General features: G+C 33.7%; 1 protein-coding gene across 1 annotated transcript in view; it reads right to left on the bottom strand.

Annotated features, from left to right (window-relative positions):
- The window catches only part of LOC145292976 (uncharacterized), a 55,156-nt gene that overhangs the window by 21,280 nt on the left and 11,014 nt on the right, over positions 1–22,862 (bottom strand). Inside the window, exons 4-8 of the mRNA XM_080139216.1 lie at positions 20,210–20,303; positions 11,997–12,053; positions 7,944–7,985; positions 5,854–5,921; positions 2,020–2,242 (exon numbers count right to left, since the gene is read on the bottom strand). Coding sequence (XP_079995342.1) covers positions 2,020–2,242; positions 5,854–5,921; positions 7,944–7,985; positions 11,997–12,053; positions 20,210–20,303 — 484 coding nt within the window. The remainder of the gene's footprint in view (positions 1–2,019; positions 2,243–5,853; positions 5,922–7,943; positions 7,986–11,996; positions 12,054–20,209; positions 20,304–22,862) is intronic.

Below are 22,862 nucleotides of genomic sequence, written 5' to 3'. Positions count from 1 at the left end.
TATCAAGCAAGTTTTAGAGTTATTATTGAAATCATGTTTGTGGTCTTTGGGCAAAATGTATGCTTCTCTAGGTTTCAATTTGTCAACTTTATCGCTAATTTTTAATTTATTGGTGATTTGTTTACTTTCAGTATTTGTAATATCTATGTAGTTGCATTCGACCACAGGGCCTTGATAAGTGATTTCTAAAAATAAAAAAGTTTTTTAAAAATCGATAAAAAGAACCCAGTATAATTGCACATGAGAACTTCCCTTCTATTAGTTTCAGTGAGTAAAAGAAAATGTCTTCACTCTATTAGCTGGATATGTATTTTCAGAATAAATGAAGTAAAATAAAATATATTCATGCCAATAACATGGCAAGAAGACAAAAACAAAAAAACAAATTAGGCTAGTCCAAAACAAGTATCGATAAGTTAGGCAGATTACAATTCTGAGAAAATAATTTCATATGTTAAATATGTATAAATCTGTAGTTTTTGTTTGTTCACAAACTCCTTTTGTGCCAACGTTTCATTTAATTTAATTGATAGCTTTAAATTATAAAAACAAAAAATAAGAACAGAAACTGTAATATGAGACTCAGGGCTTGGAGCAGAAGTTTGCAGAAATCTGGTTGGTTAATTAGCCAAAATATCCCTACATATTAATTAGGGATCTTCCCATAAAGAATTGTATGAATTATGTTTTTCTACATGCCTTTAAGGTCAATCCCCTGACCTCAGACCATATGCGGCCTTGGAGTAAGACAAAACATAACGGGTATTGTTTCCGCAATTTCCTACACCTGCAATCAGCAAGTTATGTGTCATTATTAAAATTTAACTCGTTTTCATATTTGATATATTAATTCTCGTCAGGTCATCCAGGAGAGCTTTCACACAAAAGCTTCAATCCGACGCCAATTTCACCCTTTAAGGGCACCGTTCTTGCCTTTTAATGTCCCCCCCCCATGCAAAGTGTTGGGTCACAGGAAAACAATGTTGCTTCTGTGTATGTGTAACTATCAGTACTTCCTCGGCTTTGTATGCAAATGCTGGGTCTTGCTGCTCTGATGTCAGGATAAAAACCTAGCAGACATTCCTGAGGCATCATCTTCATGGGCTCTATGCAGAAGTTTGATTTGTTTGACATGACAACAATAGCAATAACAACAAGCAAATTCCTACAGATGAATTAAATATTATAGAGTAGACCCACAAGTATACATATTAATTTGTAGAAAATAACATTAAATGAAAGTTAAATCAGTTGATTTGAATTTTCAGAAGACAACATAAAGTGGTGCAAAATTGTTTTGTTCAGGGAATTGATTTTACCTTCCCTGGAGTGGGTATTTCTCTAGTTTATATATATATATATATATATATATATATATATATATATATATATATATATATATATATACTAGCAGGCCGCCTGGCATTGCCTGGTTGTAAAATACGCATAAATATTATATCTTAATTCATAGAAAAATTGAGACATGTGCATGTGAGTATTACATTTTTTCTATGCAGTTCACTTCTTGTAAGTAAAAAATAAAAAATACTCAAGCTGAGATCGAAATCAACACTTAGAGACAGTGAGTCAAGTATGATAACCAATAAACCAGCATAAAATGATCTTTAAAAGGTGTTTTCAAGTTAAACCAGCTTAGCACGATTTTTAAAAAGTGTTAACCTACTTATTCTTAACATAGGGAATCTGTCATGTGATTTGCGCATGCACATTCGTGAAACGGTTGACAAACAGATAAAAATCTGATTACCCCCCCCACGTACCGATTTTCCATTTTGACCCCTTAGCAGCCCTTTTTCTGGATGAAAATTGAATGAAGGTTTTCCACACCTCTGAATATCCTATATACCAAATTTCAAGTTTGTAGATTAAAAATTCGTTGAGTATATAGGTTGAGAATCATCCTTTCTCTCTCTCACACACACACACACACAACACACACACATCCACACACACATTCTCACTTTTATAGATATAGATATTAATTTTTAATGCTCTTACTTGATCATGGTTTGTTAAAGGGTTCCTTGGTATAAAATCATTCTCTGAATTAGTTTGAGTGGCACAGTTTATAAGGACGCCATAAGATTCGGACACTGAATCAGCAGAATAGGAAACTAAATAAGAAGGCTTGACATGTTCTCTTGGAGTCGATGAAGAATTCAGGGATTCCGAGTGAGGTTGATTAGAATTTACTGGTATCGAAGTAGGAAAATCAGGAGACCTGAAATATAAAAGTGCTCTTGATATTTTGGTAAATTCTAAAAGAATTTATAGTGTCTTTATTATAGGGTGATCTCCAAAAAATGCCACATATGGAATCATTATTAAAATTAACAATTCTTCCTGAAATTCAACCATATTTGGCACAAATAAATTTCAGTCTATGTCTGACTTGCCCACCAAGTTTAAGTCATGGAAATGAAACTTTCTTTGCACAAACTCTTTTTACCAGAACTGTGCTCTACGAAAGAGTAGGCTGATTAAAAGTGCTCACCTAACGCAAAGGCACACCTCTCTCCTTTCTCCAATCTACCTTAATAACCTACTCACTCCTTTTATGTTCTACTTAAAAAAAAAAAAAATGCCTTTCCCATCATGCATAATTTATGCAGTGCATAAATGAGTCGGCCATTTTGTCTGTCTTCTTTCGCATGATGCAACATAGATAAGCCCTTCATTTTGTTCGCAGATACACCACAAGAACTACTGAATTTAACAGTAATTGGGATAAAAAAGAAAATCTTAAGGATCAACATTAAAAGTTTGTAGGAAAAATGGTTACGTCAGTGTTTAATGCAATTTTTTTATCTGATGATTATTTTTGCTAAAATTGGTGTGAGTTAAAACAATCCCATTCGTTATCTGACCATGTAACTGGAATAAGTGACTGTAATGTAAATTCTAGTGTAAAATGTACTATATTCGATTTGTATTGTATTATATATTGGCGACCATTTCTTAGAATAATCATGTTGACACACCGTTTCTCATTAGATCACCAAAGTTAAGCAATGCTGAGCCTGGTCAGTACCAGATGGGTGACCAATTTGGGAATTCCAGGTGCTGTATGTTGAAGAACATCGACATCTCCCTGCAAGATTTGCAAAAACCTTACGTCGTCATCTCCCCTAACAGGGATATACAGGCGACTGAAGACTGCTTGTGAATTTCATACTCCCATGAAACTTCCTCCTTTCGAGGAAGTTGGTTAAACCCACATAGGGTTAGTGCCGTTTCCATATATTGGCAACACTGATTCTTTTGTTTATGTCAGCTGATTAGTTTAAACCTAAGGATGTTTTATGATGATAGTGTTGGATATGTTGTTGCAAGGTGATGAATAGTATTACTGTTGCTATTTATTGATATAGTTTGTGATGTAATTGCATGTTTATTTAATATTGGTGGTTTTGCAATGCATCTAACATTTGTTTATTGTTTCTATTCCATAGGTGTGTGTGTGGAGGTAATTTAGTTCATTAAAGCCTAGCCATAGGTTATAGTTGTTTTCTTAACACAACAGTGATGATAGTGTGATGTATGTGTTGTAAGATGAATGGTTTTGATTATCAAAACTCTTCAAAGTTGTAGTTGAAATCAAGTATATGAGTAAGTAGAGCTTTTTATCACCATTAAGTTTAGTAGATCTCTTGTGTTTGTATATTAATTTTTCCCAATGTAATTTTTGTTGCAAGCGTTGTTAGAAATAAATATATTCCTTCAATATAATTTGCAAAGTAAAATAAAATAAAATATAAATAAATAAATAAAATAACATAACAATTTGTTGATTATGTTAAATTTTATGAATAATTAAAAGGACATTTTTTATTGGTTGAAATTAACATACTGTCTTTTGCCCTTGTATTAAATAAGCAGACGTTTCTTTAAAAAGTCAATATATATAAAAAAAATTCTTTCAACAAGAAAAGACGAAAAAAAACCTCTTTCAGTCAGTACTTTAAAAAGGTGTCGCTATTACTAACATTTTTTGAAAATGAATAACTTACTTCAAAACAACTATCTTTTAAAAGAAAAGAAAAGAGAAGATCAAAGCTAAGTGTTGATTTAATTGTACTTTATTTGAGTATCTGTATATATGTGTGCATGTGTATGATTGCTTTAAATATGTGCAATAATTTGACTTGGCTGAGTTCCTATTATTTTAAATAATTTTCCCAACATAGATTGGCATAAATGCTAACTTGTGTAGTAAGTATGATGACAATGTTTTTTGGTGTTTAATCGTTTATGAAGTTGTTTGTCTGATACAAAATTAATTCAAAGTTGGATAAAACAACATTGTGTTAGCCACTATTAATCTAGTCAGCCCTTAAACACATTTCCCTTTTTGTTCCTCTTCCACAGTTTAACCTAAAAGTATAAAAATTGTTAGTTTTCCCCTTTTCTACTCTCCATGATACAGATACGAGTCATACTGTCCCCACACACTTACTTTCAATTACTTCATGCCATTCTATTCATCTTCCACTTCCACCTTTCGATGGTGGTAGTCTTCTAAAATTTCTAAAGTTCAATTAACAGTTTTGGTGTTTGCTATGGAACTACTATCTCCCTATATTTCATCCAATGCAACTTTTTCTCTTCATCCTTTGCTCCCTCATATGGATCACTGCTTCTTCTTTTCTCTCCTCCTCATAATTCATTTCATATTAAAATGTATCAACAATGCCATTTCTATTTCACTCTGATGCAGCTTCTGTTATTAAAATAAATAATGTTTTTTTTTGTCTCTTATATTTTGTGGTTTGTTCAAATTTTATTTTATCAATCTTATGCAGACATATATGGCCTGAGAGGGTGCTGAGCCTTACTGCTACACATATGGTATACCTTCAGTTACCTGGATGATCCAGGGTTTCCTCCATCTTTCTCTCAAAACGTTGACTGATGTTCAGCCTGAGACTCATAAAGAAAGAGTAGGGTGAAACAATGACACGGATGACAATGATTATTACTGGAAACTTGTCAGCATTACTCTGAATACATTTTTCAGTTAAAACAATAAGCCACCTGTTGTTCTTGGGTTAGAGTTAGGGTTAGGATTAGCATCATGGTTATTCTGGAGTTTAATCTTTTAGTCTTTGCAATTTTTCTCATTGGCGCGAAGCACATCATGTCTGGCTTCAGTGGGTGTTTCAACTTGTTGATCATCGTCTTTGCATTCTTCAGTGACTTTTTCTTGCATTGCTTTTGACTAAAAATTCTCCTTTCTTCATCTTGTATGAAATGTAGTAAATTCCCTTATACAATGGCAGTCTAATAAGTTTTTCATCTATGCCTTTATCCCTTGAAATGGCATATACTAGCTTGTTGGATTCATTGTCAAGCTCTCTTGAAATTCAGTGATGAACTCTAACATTCTGATGGCATCAGATCACCCGTTATGTTTTTCTGTAGTCGAATCCAGAATCTTTCAATTAATTCCTAGACTTTTCTACCAGATTTCTACTGACATTAAAAAAGTCTGAAATTTCCTTATTTGTCCATCTGTCTCTTCTACAAATATGAAAGTTCAAAATTATCAATAATCAATTAATCTACAAAAAACGATGGAAATATAGTCACTGTTTTCATAAACATAAAACTGACAACAAAAGTAAAAAAAAATATGCATAACATTAACAGTTTTAAATTGCAGACAAATGTATTTGTTCCAATAACATAGTGGTGGTGGAGGGACTAATAATAAAAAAAGATTAATGGGATTAAAAAATAAATGTTTAACAGATTACTATTTGGGTCTGACTTTGAAATTTACTTTTTATCATTATTTAATTATTTAATGACATAAATCATTTTCCTACTTACTTTTTCCCATAGTCAAAATCGATTTCTTCTTTACACACTGAACCGATGTCATCATAGATAAAATCCTGTAAGATAAAAACAAAACAAGGTCAGCGAATTAATGATGAAGAAAAAAAAATAAAATAAAACCCCTTTTATTTTTGAACTAGCCTGGGTGCTCAGCATTGCCCGGGTGTTTGGAGGTTTGTGTTGAACAAAACAAAAAGTAGTAGTAAGCAGGAAGGCTTGAACTCGTACCGCGAAGGAGGAAAAGAACATGAAAAAAAAAATGTGACTTCTTTGCTGTTGCACCCATTGCCAAATCAAAAGTGACATAGGTTTAAATTAAGGCTAGACAATCGAAAAGAGGGGATGACTTTCAAAAATATTGGCAAAAAAGAGACCCCTCCCTGTAGAAAAGTGCCCAGTTAAGGGTGGCTAATTTTTCGATATTTGTCATCCGAAGGGTGGAGCTTCAAAATGATACTGATCTCATGAAAATCCGTCGCCTCTGTCAAAAGTTTTAGTCATACATACATACATACATACATACATACATTTAAACAGACAGGTGAGATTTATATTAGAGATGTCTTTTTTATGTTTATAAGACTTAATGTTTATTTTCTATGACCACATCGTTTGGTTATGTTAAGTATCTAAGTTAAAAATGAACCTGGTTTCGATTTAATAAAATTGAAGTAGGACACAAGTAAGAAAATGGAATCAATAATACATCTATATATATAAAAGCGAAAATGTATGTATGTATGTATGTGTGTATGTTTGGATGTCTGCTAAAAACTTTTGACAGACACGATGAAAATTCACAAACTCGGTATCACATCGAAGCTCCATCCTTTGCTCTAAAAATATTGATAAATTGGCCAAAAATGTTAACTTTTTCACCCCGAAATCGACAATTTTCGACAGGGGGGGGGGGGGGTTAACAAAAACGGTCCTCTTGTGACAATGACTGATTCTACGCATGCGTCAGATGACGTCGACCTGATTTACTTTAAATAGTTGAAAAACCGAACAAATTTCATGTACGTCGTGTTAGCTAAATTGCTTAAGGCCTTGGTTTATTATCTAAACGTTTTGGGTTCGAATCATGGTGTGAGATGGTTTGGTTTTTTTTCAATTTTTTAAATTTAAATATTGAACCAGTGTTATTTAAGCCATTTTTCATGTAACGTTCGTTTTTCTGCTTTTTTTTTTTTTTTACTTCACTTATTGTTAGCGACACCCAAAAACACCCGGGTACCCATCGATTTTTTAAATTTTAATATCGAAACAGGCTTATCTTATTTAAGCCATTTTTCACATGTTCGTTTTTCTGTTTTCATCGTTCGTTTGCCTTACGTTAGTTTTTTTTTTGTGTTTTTTTTTAATGTTTGATCGCTGCATAGCGGGGAAAATAGAAAATGGTTTCCGCAACTTGACGTTGTCGCACCTGCTAATTTTGGTTTATAAACGTCAACTTAACACACTTATCAATTCATCTGTTCACGTGGTCGAGATGGTTAGGTCGCAGGGTTTTTTTTTCCATTTCCTTTCCACCTCCACGTCAAACGTTCGGGTTCAAGCCTACCTTTATACTGAAACTATTTTTTTTCTAACAACTGGCCAACGTTTTTTTTTTTAACAGGGTTGTTTTAATCTACCCCCCTCCCCCACCACCAAACACACACCTCCAAACACCCGGGCAACGCCGGGTACCCCCGCTAGTCAATTTCTAAATCACAAATTAAATTTTGCTTTTGTCTGTAAAAAAAAGAATAAGAAAATCACTGTTAGTAGATCTTGAAATAAAAAAAAAGTAAGGAACAGTAACTCTTACTAATAGAATAACAGTTATCCATCTTAACTGATTTTTCTTTTAAGGTGAAGATTTAGAAAATTATGTGATCCCATTGCCAATAACATAGTACAATAAAAACAAATGAAAGTTGGCTAGTCAGAATCAAAGTTTGATTCATCAACTTTAATTCTATTTAGGTCAAACCTTTAAAATCTCACAAGATAACTTTATATGTTTGATTACTAAAATTGTGTGACTAATTCTCATGTATCGGTGTATTATATATGTTAGAAAAAATACTTTCCTGATAATTTTTCCTTTCTTTTATATTTGGTAGTTTATTAGGAATCTGAAAGATAACAATTATGAAATAAATTTCTGTACATTTGTAAAACATATACATTAATAATGTGCTTACATTAATCATACAGAAACACCATTGTTCATCATCAAATACTTCTTATAACACCTTATATTTGAATAAAATATATATACACACACACACACACACACACACACACACACACACACACACACACACACACATATATATATACACATATATACACACACACACATATATGATAGCAGCAATGGCAGCAAATTCATTCTCGGATATTGCCATTACTTGATATAGCATTAAAAAAATTGAAACATGAAGACAGATCAGTGATGAGCCGCACGAAGGTAGCTTTTAAGCCCTGCCAAATCCTGGCATTCTTTGGCACACATGCTGCAGACATGAGCACCACTAGCAGCATGTGCTTGATGGTCACTTCTGTGAACATTCAAATGCTGTTTCAAACCACCTGCTGTTTTGCACATTCACCCCCAGTTTACACAAGTTAAATCTAGCAATACAAGACTGTTTTGTGGCCCATTGCACTGATGAGCAGTTTAGTGGCTTATCAGTCCAGCTCTGCTCAGACATCACTCCAAACCAATTTGGCACCCCAGCTCATCAACTGCTTCCTGCATATTCCATTTCCAAATATCATGCTTCAGTCGTTCATACTGGGTTTAATCAGCCTCAAACTTGCCCACACCTCTCTGCAAGACCCTTCTCCACTCTCCACAATCCAAAGCAAGACTCTTCCAGGTTTTCTCATCCATCTCACATTTTTTCAAGGTGGACCTCAAACAATCCTTGAACCTCATTTTAGGCTTTTGAGCCAGATGCCTTCCTTCGGCAAGGTCGCAATGAATGAGTTGTTTGGGAAGTCGACTGCCTGACATACTTACCACATGACCACTCCATATCAGTCTATAAGAGCTTCAATGCTTAGACATTGGGTCCATTCAAGAACCTCAATATCACTGACATACATTTGCCAGAACACACCTAAGATTCGCACATCTGGTAAAACCACTCAAGACGTTTAAAATGCTTCCTGTATGTTGTCCAGTGTCTCACAGGCATAGAGAAGAGCAGAGAAAACGTATGCGGCATAAATGTTGATCTTTGTTGGTAGCGAGATTCCACGACAGCTCCACAAATGCTTGTCCAACTTTCCAAAAGCATCACTTGCTTTGCTGATCCGTAATGATACCTCGTCATCCAGGGCACTAGACATACTTAGTGTGCTACCCAAGTATAAAAACTTAGTGACAACTGCTATCTTCAACCTATAGACATAAATTTATGGTTCATAGTATGGCATGCCTGGCGCAGGCTGATACTTGAAGTTTTTTCAGATAGTCAGCTCCAATGCGCTGTAGGCAACTGCAAAGGCTGCATATCAGCCCCCATATAAGCCACCAGATCACAGTCATCTGCATAGAGCAAGTCACGAATCGTGTTGGTGAGTACTTTTGTACTTGCATTGAAGCGCCTAATGTTGAAACCCTCCACCCCCACCCCCAGTAGTTCGGTAGTGAATATAGACACCATCAGAGCAATCTTTGAATGCCATTCGAAAAACCATAGTGAAATACAGTATAGGTGCTGGAATGTCTCCCTGCTTAACACCATTTTCTACTGAAATAGGATCAGCCAGTTTTCCCCTAACGTTGATCACAGCCTTCATACCATCATGGAAGAGCTTTAAGATGGTTACAAACTTGTCAAGACAGCCAAGCTTTTTCAGAATCTCCCATAAAGTATCCCTATTTACTGTATCAAAAGCCTTGATTAAATCGATGAACACCTGATGCAGACCATTTCTCCTGCAGTTGCCTGGCTGTAAAAATCATATCCACTGTCCCTCGACTACATCTGAAACCACACTGCGATTCAGGCAAAACATCGTCAGCAATGTGCTCCAGCATTCTGTCTAGCATGATCCTACAGAGCACCTTACCGACTACTGACAGCAAAGAGATGCCCCGATAGTTTCCACATTCATCTCTGGAATCCTTCCCCTTGTATAGCACCACCATCAATGCATCCCGCCAATCCTGTGGAACACACTTATCACGCCAAGCAGTCTGCAACAAGTCTGCCAAGCGTTGCATCATCTTGTGCCCAGAACATTTAAAGATCTCTGCATGCAACCGATTCAGGTCAGCTTATGGACAGCTGCTTCGACCTCCTGGAGAGAGGGAACCTCTGCCAAGATATCCTTGACCGGATTGCTAGGAATCGACCTAACAAACTCCTGATCAATATAAGAAGGCTTGTTCAGGAGGTCATCAAAATACTCCCTCCATCTATAAAGAATGTCGGTAGGGCCTCGAAGAAGATCCCCACCATCCCTCGAGCACAATTTACAGAATCTAATTTGGAATTAGATTCTGTAAATTAAAAAATTTACAAATTTATTATTTGACAAGGAATATAAAGTATTTATTTATTAGTTTGCAGACTATCCTCATCTTCATTGTTGTTGTTTCACCACATTTCAGCCAACTCATCCTCTGACATTCTTCAAGTGATTAACCGCAACAGGATAGGAATGCTAAGTCTCGTAATTATATCCCCAGTAATAACAACTATGAAGATGAGGATAACAGTTTGTAAATAATAAATAAATACACAAATTACTCATCTCGAAAGAATTCCAATAATAAAAAAAAAATAATAATATATAAGGAATACAAAGATTTAAATTTTTTTCTGTATTCATTAAAGTGTTTTTCTCATATTCATCGAAACTCCATGGAATATGGAAATTAAAAAAAAAAATGTTTTTAAATTTTTGTATTCCTTGTCAAATAATAAATTTGTTGTAAATTTTTAATGTACAGAATGTAATTCCAAATTATTACTTATACTATTGCTCTATCTCGTATGTTGAGTTTTTTCATCTTGTTGGGATTGCCTTATGAATATTGATACTAATATTTATGGATTTTAAGCTTACAGTAATATACAATATGTAACTTGAAATTATTTCTTAAATTTTTCCTGAATATATATATATATATGCATTAGTATATATTTTTATATTGTTGTTCTTTTATTCTCATCTTATATATATATATATATATATATATATATATATATATATATATATATGTGTGTGTGTGTGTGTGTGTGTGTATATATATAACTTGTTGCCAAAATATACAAATATATATGTGTGTGTGTGTGTAAATCAAAAATTGCTTATTTGTTCTTTTTTTCATTATGTTGGCTTGTTAATTCCATAATTCTCAAGTTAATAAGGCCAAAAGAAAATAAAAATACCATCTCATCCAAAAATTAAGTACACTTGGCTACAGAAGAAGATCATTACTGCTCGGTCTTGATTAACAGAGAGTTTGGATCAGTGGTAGTGATCAGATTTCAGCAAGGTTCATTCTCTCATTCAGTCGATGTATAACGTCATGCTAAACTGAACAAGAACCCTAATTGTAAACTATGTGCAAAGAAAGGATCTTTGCAACACCTCCTAAGTGGTTGTCCCAAAGATTAGTGTGATATTCGATATCGTTGATAACACATTCAAGTCTTAGAAGCAAAAGCTATCAAGGTGATAACCTATCTCCGCCCAGGTCTTATTTCTCTTTCTTTAAAGTATACTTTTATCACTTCCTTCCATGTTTTCCTTGTCCTTCCCCTGTGAAGTGAACCTGCTCCCTTAAATGTTCTGAATCTACTAACCCAAAGAATTATCATCCATTCTTTCAACCACTGCTCATACCACTAAAGTCTCTGGTTCTGCACACATCTCCCTATATTGTCTGGATTTAATCTTCCTCTGAGGTCATCAGATCTAAGCCTGTTTTTAAGACTCACGTTACACAACCCTCGTATCATTCTCAACTATGCAATGCATGTGTTAACTTATTGAAATAAAAAAAAATGAGGATAAAAATATTGATATGGTGTTCAGGTATGGGGGTAGACATAGGCGTCCTTACCCGCTAATATTCTATAAATAGAAATATCTGTGGAAATTTGACAAGTTTGCAGTACCTTATTTTCTGTTTGATTTTTTCCATGTTGCCACAAAGGACTCGTATTGTAATAACCCTGTGTAACAAAGAAACAAATGTAAATAGTTTAAGTGATCAATAAAGACGGAATCAAAATATAAAGTCTTTAACAAGAATAATAAAAATAAATAGTTTAGTACACGATATAGGGATACTCTTCTTTTAACATATAAAGTTATCTTGTCAGATTTAAAAAATCAGACACACTTGTCAATCTGAAATATCGTTATTTGATTCAAAATTACCTATTTTTCATTTTCTATTGTAATTTTATTTCACTGCTGATTTTTTTCTGAAAATAATTAATCTGGCTAATAAAACTGCTAGAATGGAGACGGTTTTCCTTACTTGCAGAAACAAATTAAAAGGAAGTTATCATGTGCAATTATACCAAGTTATTTCCTTTGAGTTCTTCTTTTTCTTCAATACACACGCACACACATACACACACTTATATATATATATATAAATCTGAGGAACATCCTCCACCCATCCTCCCATCGAAAGTGAGAGCAGCTATTAAGCGACTGAAGTCAAGCAAGGCTGCAGGAGAGGATGGTGTTACTGCAGAAGTGCTACAGAGCGGTAGTGAACCCATTGTTGAGATGTTTACAAGACTGTTTAATAAGTGCCTCTCCAGTGGAAAAGTTCCATATATATATATATATATATATATATATATATATATATATATATATATATATATATATATAAATCTGAGGAACATCCTCCACCCATCCTCCCATCGAAAGTGAGAGCAGCTATTAAGCGACTGAAGTCAAGCAAGGCTGCAGGAGAGGATGGTGTTACTGCAGAAGTGCTACAGAGTGGTGGTGAACCCATTGTTGAGATGTTTACAAGACTGTTTAATAAGTGCCTCTCCAGTGGAAAAGTTCCAGATAAATGGAAGAATGCATCAGTGGTCATCATTCATAAGAAAGGAGACACTGCAGATATTAAGAACTATTGGCTAATCGGCCTTCTGCTAGTGACATACAAGGTATTCTCTCAAGTCTTGCTAAGCCATATACAGGTTACTCAACCATCGACCATATCCAGGCTGTCAGTCAACTGCAAGAGAAAGCCAATGAATACAAGATCCAACTGTGCTTTGCCTTTGTGGATTATGAAAAGGCTTTTGACTCTATAGAATTTGATCTACTGTTCACTGCCCTTGAGAACCAAGGAGTTGACTCTACCTACATCACCTTACTTAAAGATCTGTATAGTGGGCTACCTCTACTTTAAAGCTACATCATGACAGCAACTGAATCAAGTTGGAGAGGGGAACAAGACAAGGAAACAACATCTTGCCAAAACTCTTCACAGCCTGTCTCCAGGATGCGATAATCATTCAGATTAAGTGGGAGGGTAGGGGAGCAAACATCAATGGCGAACACCTGTCACATCTTATTTTCACTGATGACATAGTACTGATGGCACACTCTCCTCAGGAATTAAATGACATTCTAAACGACATCCACTCTAAGAGCAAACCGGTTGGCCTCAACATGCATCTTGGGAAGACTAAGGTGATGTTAAACAAGCATGCTGCCAAGTCGCCAATAATTGTTGGTGGAAAGATCATTGAGGAAGTTGAAAGCTGTATCTGCTTGGGAAAGAAAATTAAGAAAGACAGAGATCTTCTCTCTGAGATAAAGAGAAGGGTAACATTGGGATGAGCAGCTTTTGGGAAAGTGGAGAATATCGTGAGAAGCCAAAAAGCAAATATGTCAATCAAAGGGAAGATCTTCGATGAATAAGTACTACCTGTGATGATCTATGGTAGTGAAGCATGGGCCCTGACAACTCGCCAATGTGAAATCTTGAAAGTAGCACAAAGGAGGACGGATAGCATAATGTTAGGTATCACTCTATAAGACAGAAAGACAAACATCTGGATCTGCCAACAAACAAGAGTTATTGACATCAATACTGCCATCAAAACATTGGAGGTACATATTATTATTAGACTTATTAAAAAATGACACAACTGATTAGGCTATTTTGGCAGTACAGACCTTAGTAATTTAATATTTGGCCAACAACAAAAATAACAGCCATATTTGAAATTTTTACGCGGGGGTGGGATGCTTGCTATCATCGGGCAACGCCGGTTAACGGGTCCTGCTGGTTAGATATAAATAGCAATATGGACACATTTACAGTAGATACAAACATACAGATATTGTAGATATTAAGTATATTACTTAAATAAAGTTCTTCTGGTTTCTAACATTTAAAGATAAATCCTCCTTTCATTAAAATTCGGAAATGTATTTTTGTATAAACATAAGTAGTGGCCCGTTTTTTTTTGTCTTAATTTGAATTAGAAGAAATGGTTCAAAGTAAAGTTAAAATACAGTATTAATGTATATTAAGATTCAAAAGATGTCGTTAAGGTATGGTTAGATGGTTTAAACAAGTTAAGATTATGTCAATAGTGCAGAACATATATGCTGTGACTTGGAGTCAGAATAATTTTCTATTTTCAATCTAGCAAAGATTTTTTCTGTTTTGGCAGTGACAGAATTTAATTGTAGGCATTTAGACAAAAAAAAATGGAAGAAAGAAAAAAAGAAAGAAAGAAAACATGATCTTTTTTTTCTTTAGAACACATATGTCAAAGGAAAAATGCAAAACGACAGAAATTGATTAAAATGTGAAGAAATTAAGATTTTCGTACAAAAGACAACATGTTTGCAATGCTTAGGAATTGAATGATTTCTAGAAAATAAAATTTAAAAAAAAACTGATCATTAAGTCTTGAGGAGATCAAGTTTTCATGCATTCCTCCTAAGATATTTGTGATCGATCGGACCTCCCACTTAAAAGATTTGGCTATGGTGTAGGTAGTCTTTTAGCAGGATGTTGCATGTGTGTGCACATATCTATCTATCTATCTATATATATATATATATTTAGTGGCCTGGCAAGGCCACAGGAGTGACAACTGAAGCAGCAAAACTGAAGCTGGCCTGTAGGACACTATATACAAATGTAGGCAAATTTGGGCATATTTTATTGGTTTGAAAATATAGGTTCTTTTTTACTAATTGTCATAAAATTTTTACCATAGAATAGTATTATAATCTTCAAAAAACCTGCAAATTTTCATGTAGTTTCGTCCCATAGAACCAAAGTTATGAGCATTTCAATATTTAATTTGGCTACAAGTATAGATACATTCATATATAGATATACTACGTTTTTGGGCAAGTTCCAAATCTCAGTGACTATTAATCAGAATTTAACAAATGAAGGCTCATTGGAAAGCTAATTATCTGAATTGCGCAGTGAGCCATGTGACATTTGCCCTTAAGGTCACACCTTAAGGGTATCATCTATCATCCAGAGCCTATTTTTGGCACATTTTTACAGCCATAAAATGTTTCAATCATAGTCATTTGTTTTCCTTGATTTGCATATGAATTACAAAATATCTGATATTTCCCTAAAACTTCTGACCCTGACGAAGGGGAGACTAAAACTTGCTCCTATGTTTCAAATGATCTGAAATAACTGCAAGGAGAGACTTGATTTCAAATATTTATCATATGTTATATTTCCCCTCTTTGGTTTTCATACATAAAGTAAATTTCACAGTGTATAAAGATTATTTGATACTGGAGATATTCATAATCGTACACTATTTCCAAAAGAGGGGAGATATAATATATGAGAAATATTTGGTATTAAGTCTCCTGTTGCTGTTATTTCAGATCATTTGAAACCATAGCAATGTCTCCCCTACATCAAGGCCAAAGGTTTTGAGAATATATATTTTTTGTATTTTTTTAGAGAGAATTAGACCTGGAGTCTAAAACGCAGAGTTTATTTTAATGTATTAGTAAATGTATTAATACTTTTAAAAGAAAATAGTGCCCATTGTACTGTGAATATATAAGCTCAATAGGTACAGGTATCCAAGCACTATATTAATATTGAGTAAAACGGTTCATAATTGTGAGTTAAAAATCAGTTTGTTTTTTCCTTTTGAAACTGATTTGTACACAATATATATATATATATATATATATATATATATATATATATATATATATATATATATATATATATATATATACTAGCAGGCCCTGTTAACTGGCATAAAAGCATGACAGATCCAGAACAGAATTGTTACAGCCCTCCCCCCCCTCGAAAATTAGTGAAACTATGATTGTTGTAGGAGGCCACTGCCGTCACTGGAAATTAATGGACAATGGTGGCTGTGACCCAAATGTAATAATCTGGCTTCCAATGTCGGGCATTTTTTCCAGTGTCAACTAAGGGAAACCACTCTGTGTGATTGTCAGCAGTGTTGGTTACTGGCGATTATTGTTGGTTTGGAGCGATAACCTGCAGATACTGGTTGATTATAAAGAAAGTATTGAATAACTCTTTAGATTGGGTGAAAACAAAGGTAGATAACTGCGTTCTACGAATGACAGAATCTTTCAAGTCAGCCAGTGTTTTTCTTCTTGGTATGCTGCAATCTATTTTTTTTTTTTTTTATAAAAGTAGCTCTAGTAACTCCACAGTAAGTGTTTCTGTAGACAATCAAATTTACATTGCAACCTAGCTGCATAATATTTATTGTGTTCTGACTTATTTGCAAGTGTTTAATCAGTTCTAAAAAGAAAGTGTCAACACGATAAGTCAGTGGGTGGTAGTGGTGTATCAGTATTTTGTGCATATTTACATTCTTAAACCAGTGCATGTATTTACATTTTGAGACTGTTTCATCCGAGCAAGGAAAAAGCAGTGAGTTTTTTTTTTTTTTTTTTTTTACAAAATCTGTTATTAATTTATTAGGTGAAAGTATGCAATAGTTGCAAAACAATAAACCTTCATCACTATTGTAATGGGTTTCTAAATAATCACATAATTATTTCATTGCGCTTCAGAAAATGCCTAAGTTTGAAAAGAATGTAATGAATGTACAAAGAGGAAAAGTATGAATTTATAGGAGAAAAACAGGTAAAATAGAAGATTAGGATTTGGTGGTAATGATGAAGTGATGCCGTGGTATGAAGTAAAAGAACAACATACAAAAACAAAAAGGTATATGTCATTGTTAAAAAAAAGAGAAAAAAAACACAGAAAAAAACAGAAGGAAAAAGAAGAAAACAGTTGCCACTGAAAAGAAACCAGTAAAGTTTATGAATATAATAGATAATGTAAGGTTTTGTAGTGTTCCTTTATAAAAAAAAAACATAGAAGAAAACAGCTGCCAATAAAAAGGGAGAAATATAACCAGTAAAGATTGTGAACGTAATGGATGTCAAAACAGAAAAGGAAAAGAAAAAAATAAACAGGAAAAAAATATAGTCAATGGAGTTTAAGTAGGTAATCTACGCTAAAACAAACAAGACAAAAAAACTGGGAAATATAAATAAACAAAGATAACCAGTAAAGGTTCCTAGTAAGAAAAAAAAACCCAGAAGAAAACAGTTGCCAATATAAAAGGGAGAAATATAACCAGTAAAGTTTGTGAATGCAATCGACATCCAAACAGGAATAGAAAAGAAAAAACAAACAGTTGCCAATGGCAAGAAAGAAACAAAGTTAATAAAGTTTATGTAGGTAAGCAACGCTAAAAAAGAGGGGGAAAAAGTTGGGAATATAAATAAAGAAATGAAACCATTAAAAGTTTTTAATTAAACTGACGCTATACTGTATGGTTTTGAAGAAGTCGTTGATTAGGTGATTCCAGAATAATAGAATTAGCGGTCAACCAATCATAGGAAGCGGAATTTCCCCAGGGAGATTTTATTATTTTTTTTATTCTAACACAGGAAAGTTAATGCTATATCTGTGTTTGTGTGAGTCAATTAATTGCAGTGTAAGCTTAAAATAAGTTGAAAGTGTAGACCTCCTTCCGATGTTGACTGGTGGTGGTGGGAGGACTAAATCTTTAAAGGGGAAAAATAGGAACTCCTTCCTCTAACGATGTTGCAATTGTGATGGTGTCACTCCTAGGATGTAATGTAGCATTAAATAACGAATTAATGTGTCTAAAATGGTGGTTGAAAGTTACATAAGATAGTGACTAATAAGCTAGATGTAATGAATTTGTATGTGGAATCTATTGTTGCAAACTTACAATACTTTGGTTCAGAAGGGAATTTCTGTTCTCCCAAGAAAGTTTCAGATTATTTAAATAAAGTTCTTCTTTAAATAAAAGTAGACTTCAGTACAAATATAATCGAAAGTAAAGTATAAGCTATAGAAAATTCAGTATGAACAATCAGATATAAATTGCAATATGGACATATTTACAGTAGATATGAAATCTAGAAATTGTAGATATTAAGTATATAACTTAAATAAAGTTCTTCTTTATAATGCAGTTTTATCATTTTCATTTGCCTATGCTGCAGCCAAATGTGTATGACAAACTGACTTATTTCCCTTGTTTTCAGTTAACTTCTATCATTTCAAACTAGGAAATGACTGATTGAGAATAACAATATAATAACAATAATAATAACAATAATAATAATAACAACAATAATAATAACAATAATAATAATAACAACAATAATAATAACAACAATAATAATAACAATAATAATAATAACAACAATAATAATAACAATAATAATAATAACAACAATAATAATAACAATGTTTTTTTTTTGCAAAATAAAGTTTTAGCAGATTTTCTACTTTAATCATATTTCATAATTTTTGGAATTATTACTAATTTCGACATAACAATAATTATCCTCAAGTAGTTTTCAGGCCTTGATAAATGGTGACTTTCTTGTAAAAAAAAAATTATGTATAGTATTTTTACTTAAAATGCATTTATTTTAATATTCAATTACAATACGCAAGCACTGCAGAAAATGTAAAAAAAAACATCACACAACTCTTAATAAACATAAAAACGGATGACATATATTCACAATCACATAAACCTTAATATTAGACCTCCTATCTCCCAAAATTTCAATATTTGAACTTCAATGTATTGAGCATAATTGAGAAAAATGTTAATAAGCATTCTAATAAAACTGAATAATCCTTAAAAATTTCCATACAGTAATGATGAACAAGGAGTACCTGATCCTATCATGTGGGTGTTTCATACCTCACACAAAAATCATTATTAAAAATGTTTTTTCATCAAAAAAAAAGAAGACATTACTATCTGTTACCAAGAGTCCCTATTTACTTAAATAAAGACACATTAGACACAAGATTGGTCTTTAATGTAAGGAAGATGTTAAGTATTTAGTCAGTTGAATTTGTAGACGCCTGAACAAATCTTTATATTGTCATAATCATTTGACATAGCTCTCCAGGTCTCAATCTTTTGGACTACTATGTATGGAGTGTCATGAAAAAAAAGTTGACTAAGCATCTTCATAATACTAAATAAAGTCTCTAAAAGTCTCTATAATTAATACTGAATATGAACACAGACCACCTAATTCTAACATGTAAGCAATTTCTACCTTACATTAAAACCAGGTGCCCAACGCTGGTATACAGCACCATATCTCAAAACGTGGCAGAAGGTGTGTGGTACCACCCCTAACCAGTGCCAGGGACAACTGGATTCGACGGCTCAGGGAATCGAGTTTAAATTCCCGGGGTCCTACGCTCTTCAATTGCCTGCCACGTAACATCAGAGAGATCACGAACTGCAAAACAGAATCGTTCAAGTCGGCGCTGGATACCTGGCTGAAGTCTGTACCAGACGAACCTCAGATCCCCGGTTATACCGCTATGAGACGCAGTGAATCCAATAGCTTACGCCACATGCTTGTCTGTGTAAAGAGGGACAGCGAAACGGTGCAGCGGTCTATTGATTCGACGACGCCTATACCGTCCCAACTGGAGGCCGCTTGCCGCAGTGACCTTGGAGGGCTCTGATCGCCGAAAGACATCACACAAATCACACAAAAAAAAAAAATCCACTATCAACGCTAACGAATAAAATTACAAATCTACATATTTATTTGTAACCTCAAACTATGCTTTTTGTAAACATACATTAATATCTGCTTCTAAAAGCCATTTTTGTTTATGGAAAAATCTGTCTGTAGCATAGAGTTGAAGCAAACTCAATATGTTAACAGCTTTTTGCCAAAATGACTAGATTCAAAATTAAATGAAAAGAGCCGATATCAAACAAAACAGATAAAAACATTATAGCATATCATTTGTTTGAAAACTTACCAAAGAAACCAGGAATTTACTCGCAGTTTGGACGATTTTGTCTCGTTTTGTATGCCCAAGTACAACGGGAATGCAAGGCGAAAGGTTTTGATTTCTGTAATTTGGAAATTTAATAAAAAAATTCTTAAACTTTTATTCATAAAGATTAAGTTTTATACTTTTTGCTATGGCATCATCAATAAAGTTCAAACATTTCTGGTTGCTGGCACACAAACACTTAATATGCACACGCACGCGCGCGCACACACACACACACACACACACACACACAGATGCCATTAAAAAAAAAATAAAATGCAAAAGTTGTTATCTTATTATTAAAGTATGTTAACATGTTTTTATTCTCATTTCACAAACTCACATTTATCCTTGATAAAGATGGTTTATAAACAAATAACTATACAAACCAATGACGGAAGCTTTTCTTTTTTTCTTTTTTTTTTTTTAAACTCTTTTTCACCTCAAACAAGGACATAAGGGCTACTATTTGGGATCGTGTCTAACAGGACTGTATAGAGTTGAGCAGCAAGATGTCTGTTCATATTACAATTAAACTTTTATAGGCTAGTACAGTTAGGGAAGCAGGAAACAGGAAATAGGGATGGTACTCCAAAGTCTAGCAGTACAAGTGAAGAAACTGTTAGAGTGGACGGCTTTCCAGCATCTAAGGACCTCAACAGTGAAGAGGTGGGATTTTGTTGCTTGTTGGGTTAGTTGGGAGTATGTACGTCAAAGAGGTATAAGTGATATGCGTTTACCAGAGAACATTCTATTAAAATACTTGTAAAACAAGCAAAGAGATACAACACTGCAGTGATGTGACAGAGGTTGAAGCTTGGTCGATAGTACAGGGCCTATTGGATTCAAGATCATTTTTGGACCCTGTCTAAAAGGGAGAGACTAGTGGTAGATGCACAAGCTCAGACTACTTTATGTTTATCATTATTATCTAAGTACAACCAGTATGCAAGGTGATAGATTTTAATTTTTGTTTAAATTCCTTTAAGTTTTTATTTATAAAAATCGGGTTTTTAGTATTTTTTTTTATGAGTAATGAGTTCAAAAAAGAAATTGTGTAGTACTCATGTGTGATTTGGATTTTTCTCTATGAAACAATGGTTAAGAGGGGAATGCTGACTTTAAATGCAGTTGCACAACCAGAAACTTATTCAATAAATTATGGTACATTATTACTGCTGGTTATTTTTTCACCAAATTTTCATAAATTTGGTAAAAGTTTTAACATATACGGTTTTGTTGCTATTGGAGAGTTTGTAAGTTGCTCAGTCAATTTCCATACTTTTCTGAGCTTTTTCAGATGAACAATGATTGAATAGTTCACATTGAAATCTCTGAATAACATTTGTAGCAACCGACACTCGCTACAAACAGGCAGAAGCTAATTCTCACAATTCGAGATTTGAAATCCATTTCCTCCTGGCTTGTGCAATCACAAGCCAGCTCTCAATCACGTGACAAGGTGAAATCTGAAACTCTCAATCCTCTTTGATTCTGACCCTGCCAGGCAGCAGACATTAGTCTGGGGTAAAATCCCCATGCTGAACATGAGTACTACGAGCTAGCTATGGCACTCTTGAAACTCACATTTATTTTGACATGCTGTACCCAAACGAACATTCTTTGTCATGCTAAAGAACATACAACTCACACTCACGCACAACAACACGCAAACACACTGAATACCTTTCCCTTTCTTTTTCCTTTAATTGGTTTCCTTTGTACTGACCGGCTACTAGCTATAAACACATGTAAACAGAATTGAACTGTTCTCTTCTCAACAAACCGGCAATGTATTAATTCTATCTTTACACAAGAACACTTCAACCTACTAACCCGTTTCTCTCTTCAACCAAAGCTACTAACGAAAATGACAAATAAAGTTGTTTATTAATATAGAATGAAACTCCATTTCGTTGTCTCATCTCTATACATTCTTGTTGTGAAGCTTTTGTTTTATTCCACAATTGCTAAAAACATCTGGTCATTGAAATTGTCATCACTCCCTTCCTTCTTCATCTGCAAGGTTTGTATCATCCGATTTGAACTTTCTAGAACCATCATTCAACTTGATTTTGCTGATCGTTTGTGTCTTTCTTGAAGCAGTGGAAGATAATATGAAGTAATGGTGGTAAAAATACAAAAATCAAATAAAATATAAGTTTATTCTCCATTTGTATAAAATTAAATTGCAAATGAAAAAAAAATATATGTATAAAACAATAGCAGCAGTGTGGCCTAAGAGGAACTCAGGAATGAGACATGAAGAACGTCATTTTAATTATTGGAATTTTTTTTTTTTTGAGATGAGTAATTTGTATATTTTATTTATTTATTCGCGGACTATTATCCTCATCTTTATAGTTGTCATTTTAACTGTTGACAATAATCCAATCATGGATTTATATAGTATTTGTAGTTGCCTGATATAGCCCTTATAAGCATTTCTCTAAATAGATTATAGTTACGTTTTTTTTAGCTTGCAACCTTCATTTGCTGCATAATCTTTTGATATATCCACGTTGGTGGCGATCATATATTTAAGGTTTAAAAAAATAAAACAGTTGTCAGTCCATTATCAAAGAAAGTAGACATGTTTTTATTCTCGCCTGATGAACTCACAGTTACTCTTGAT

Source organism: Euprymna scolopes, chromosome 14, assembly GCF_053919585.1.
Source record: "Euprymna scolopes isolate OS-2025 chromosome 14, ASM5391958v1, whole genome shotgun sequence".
In the NCBI taxonomy this organism is placed as follows: Eukaryota; Metazoa; Mollusca; class Cephalopoda; order Sepiida; family Sepiolidae; genus Euprymna; species Euprymna scolopes.
Note: the sequence above shows the minus strand (reverse complement) of the source record. Positions and strands in the feature narration are given on the sequence as shown.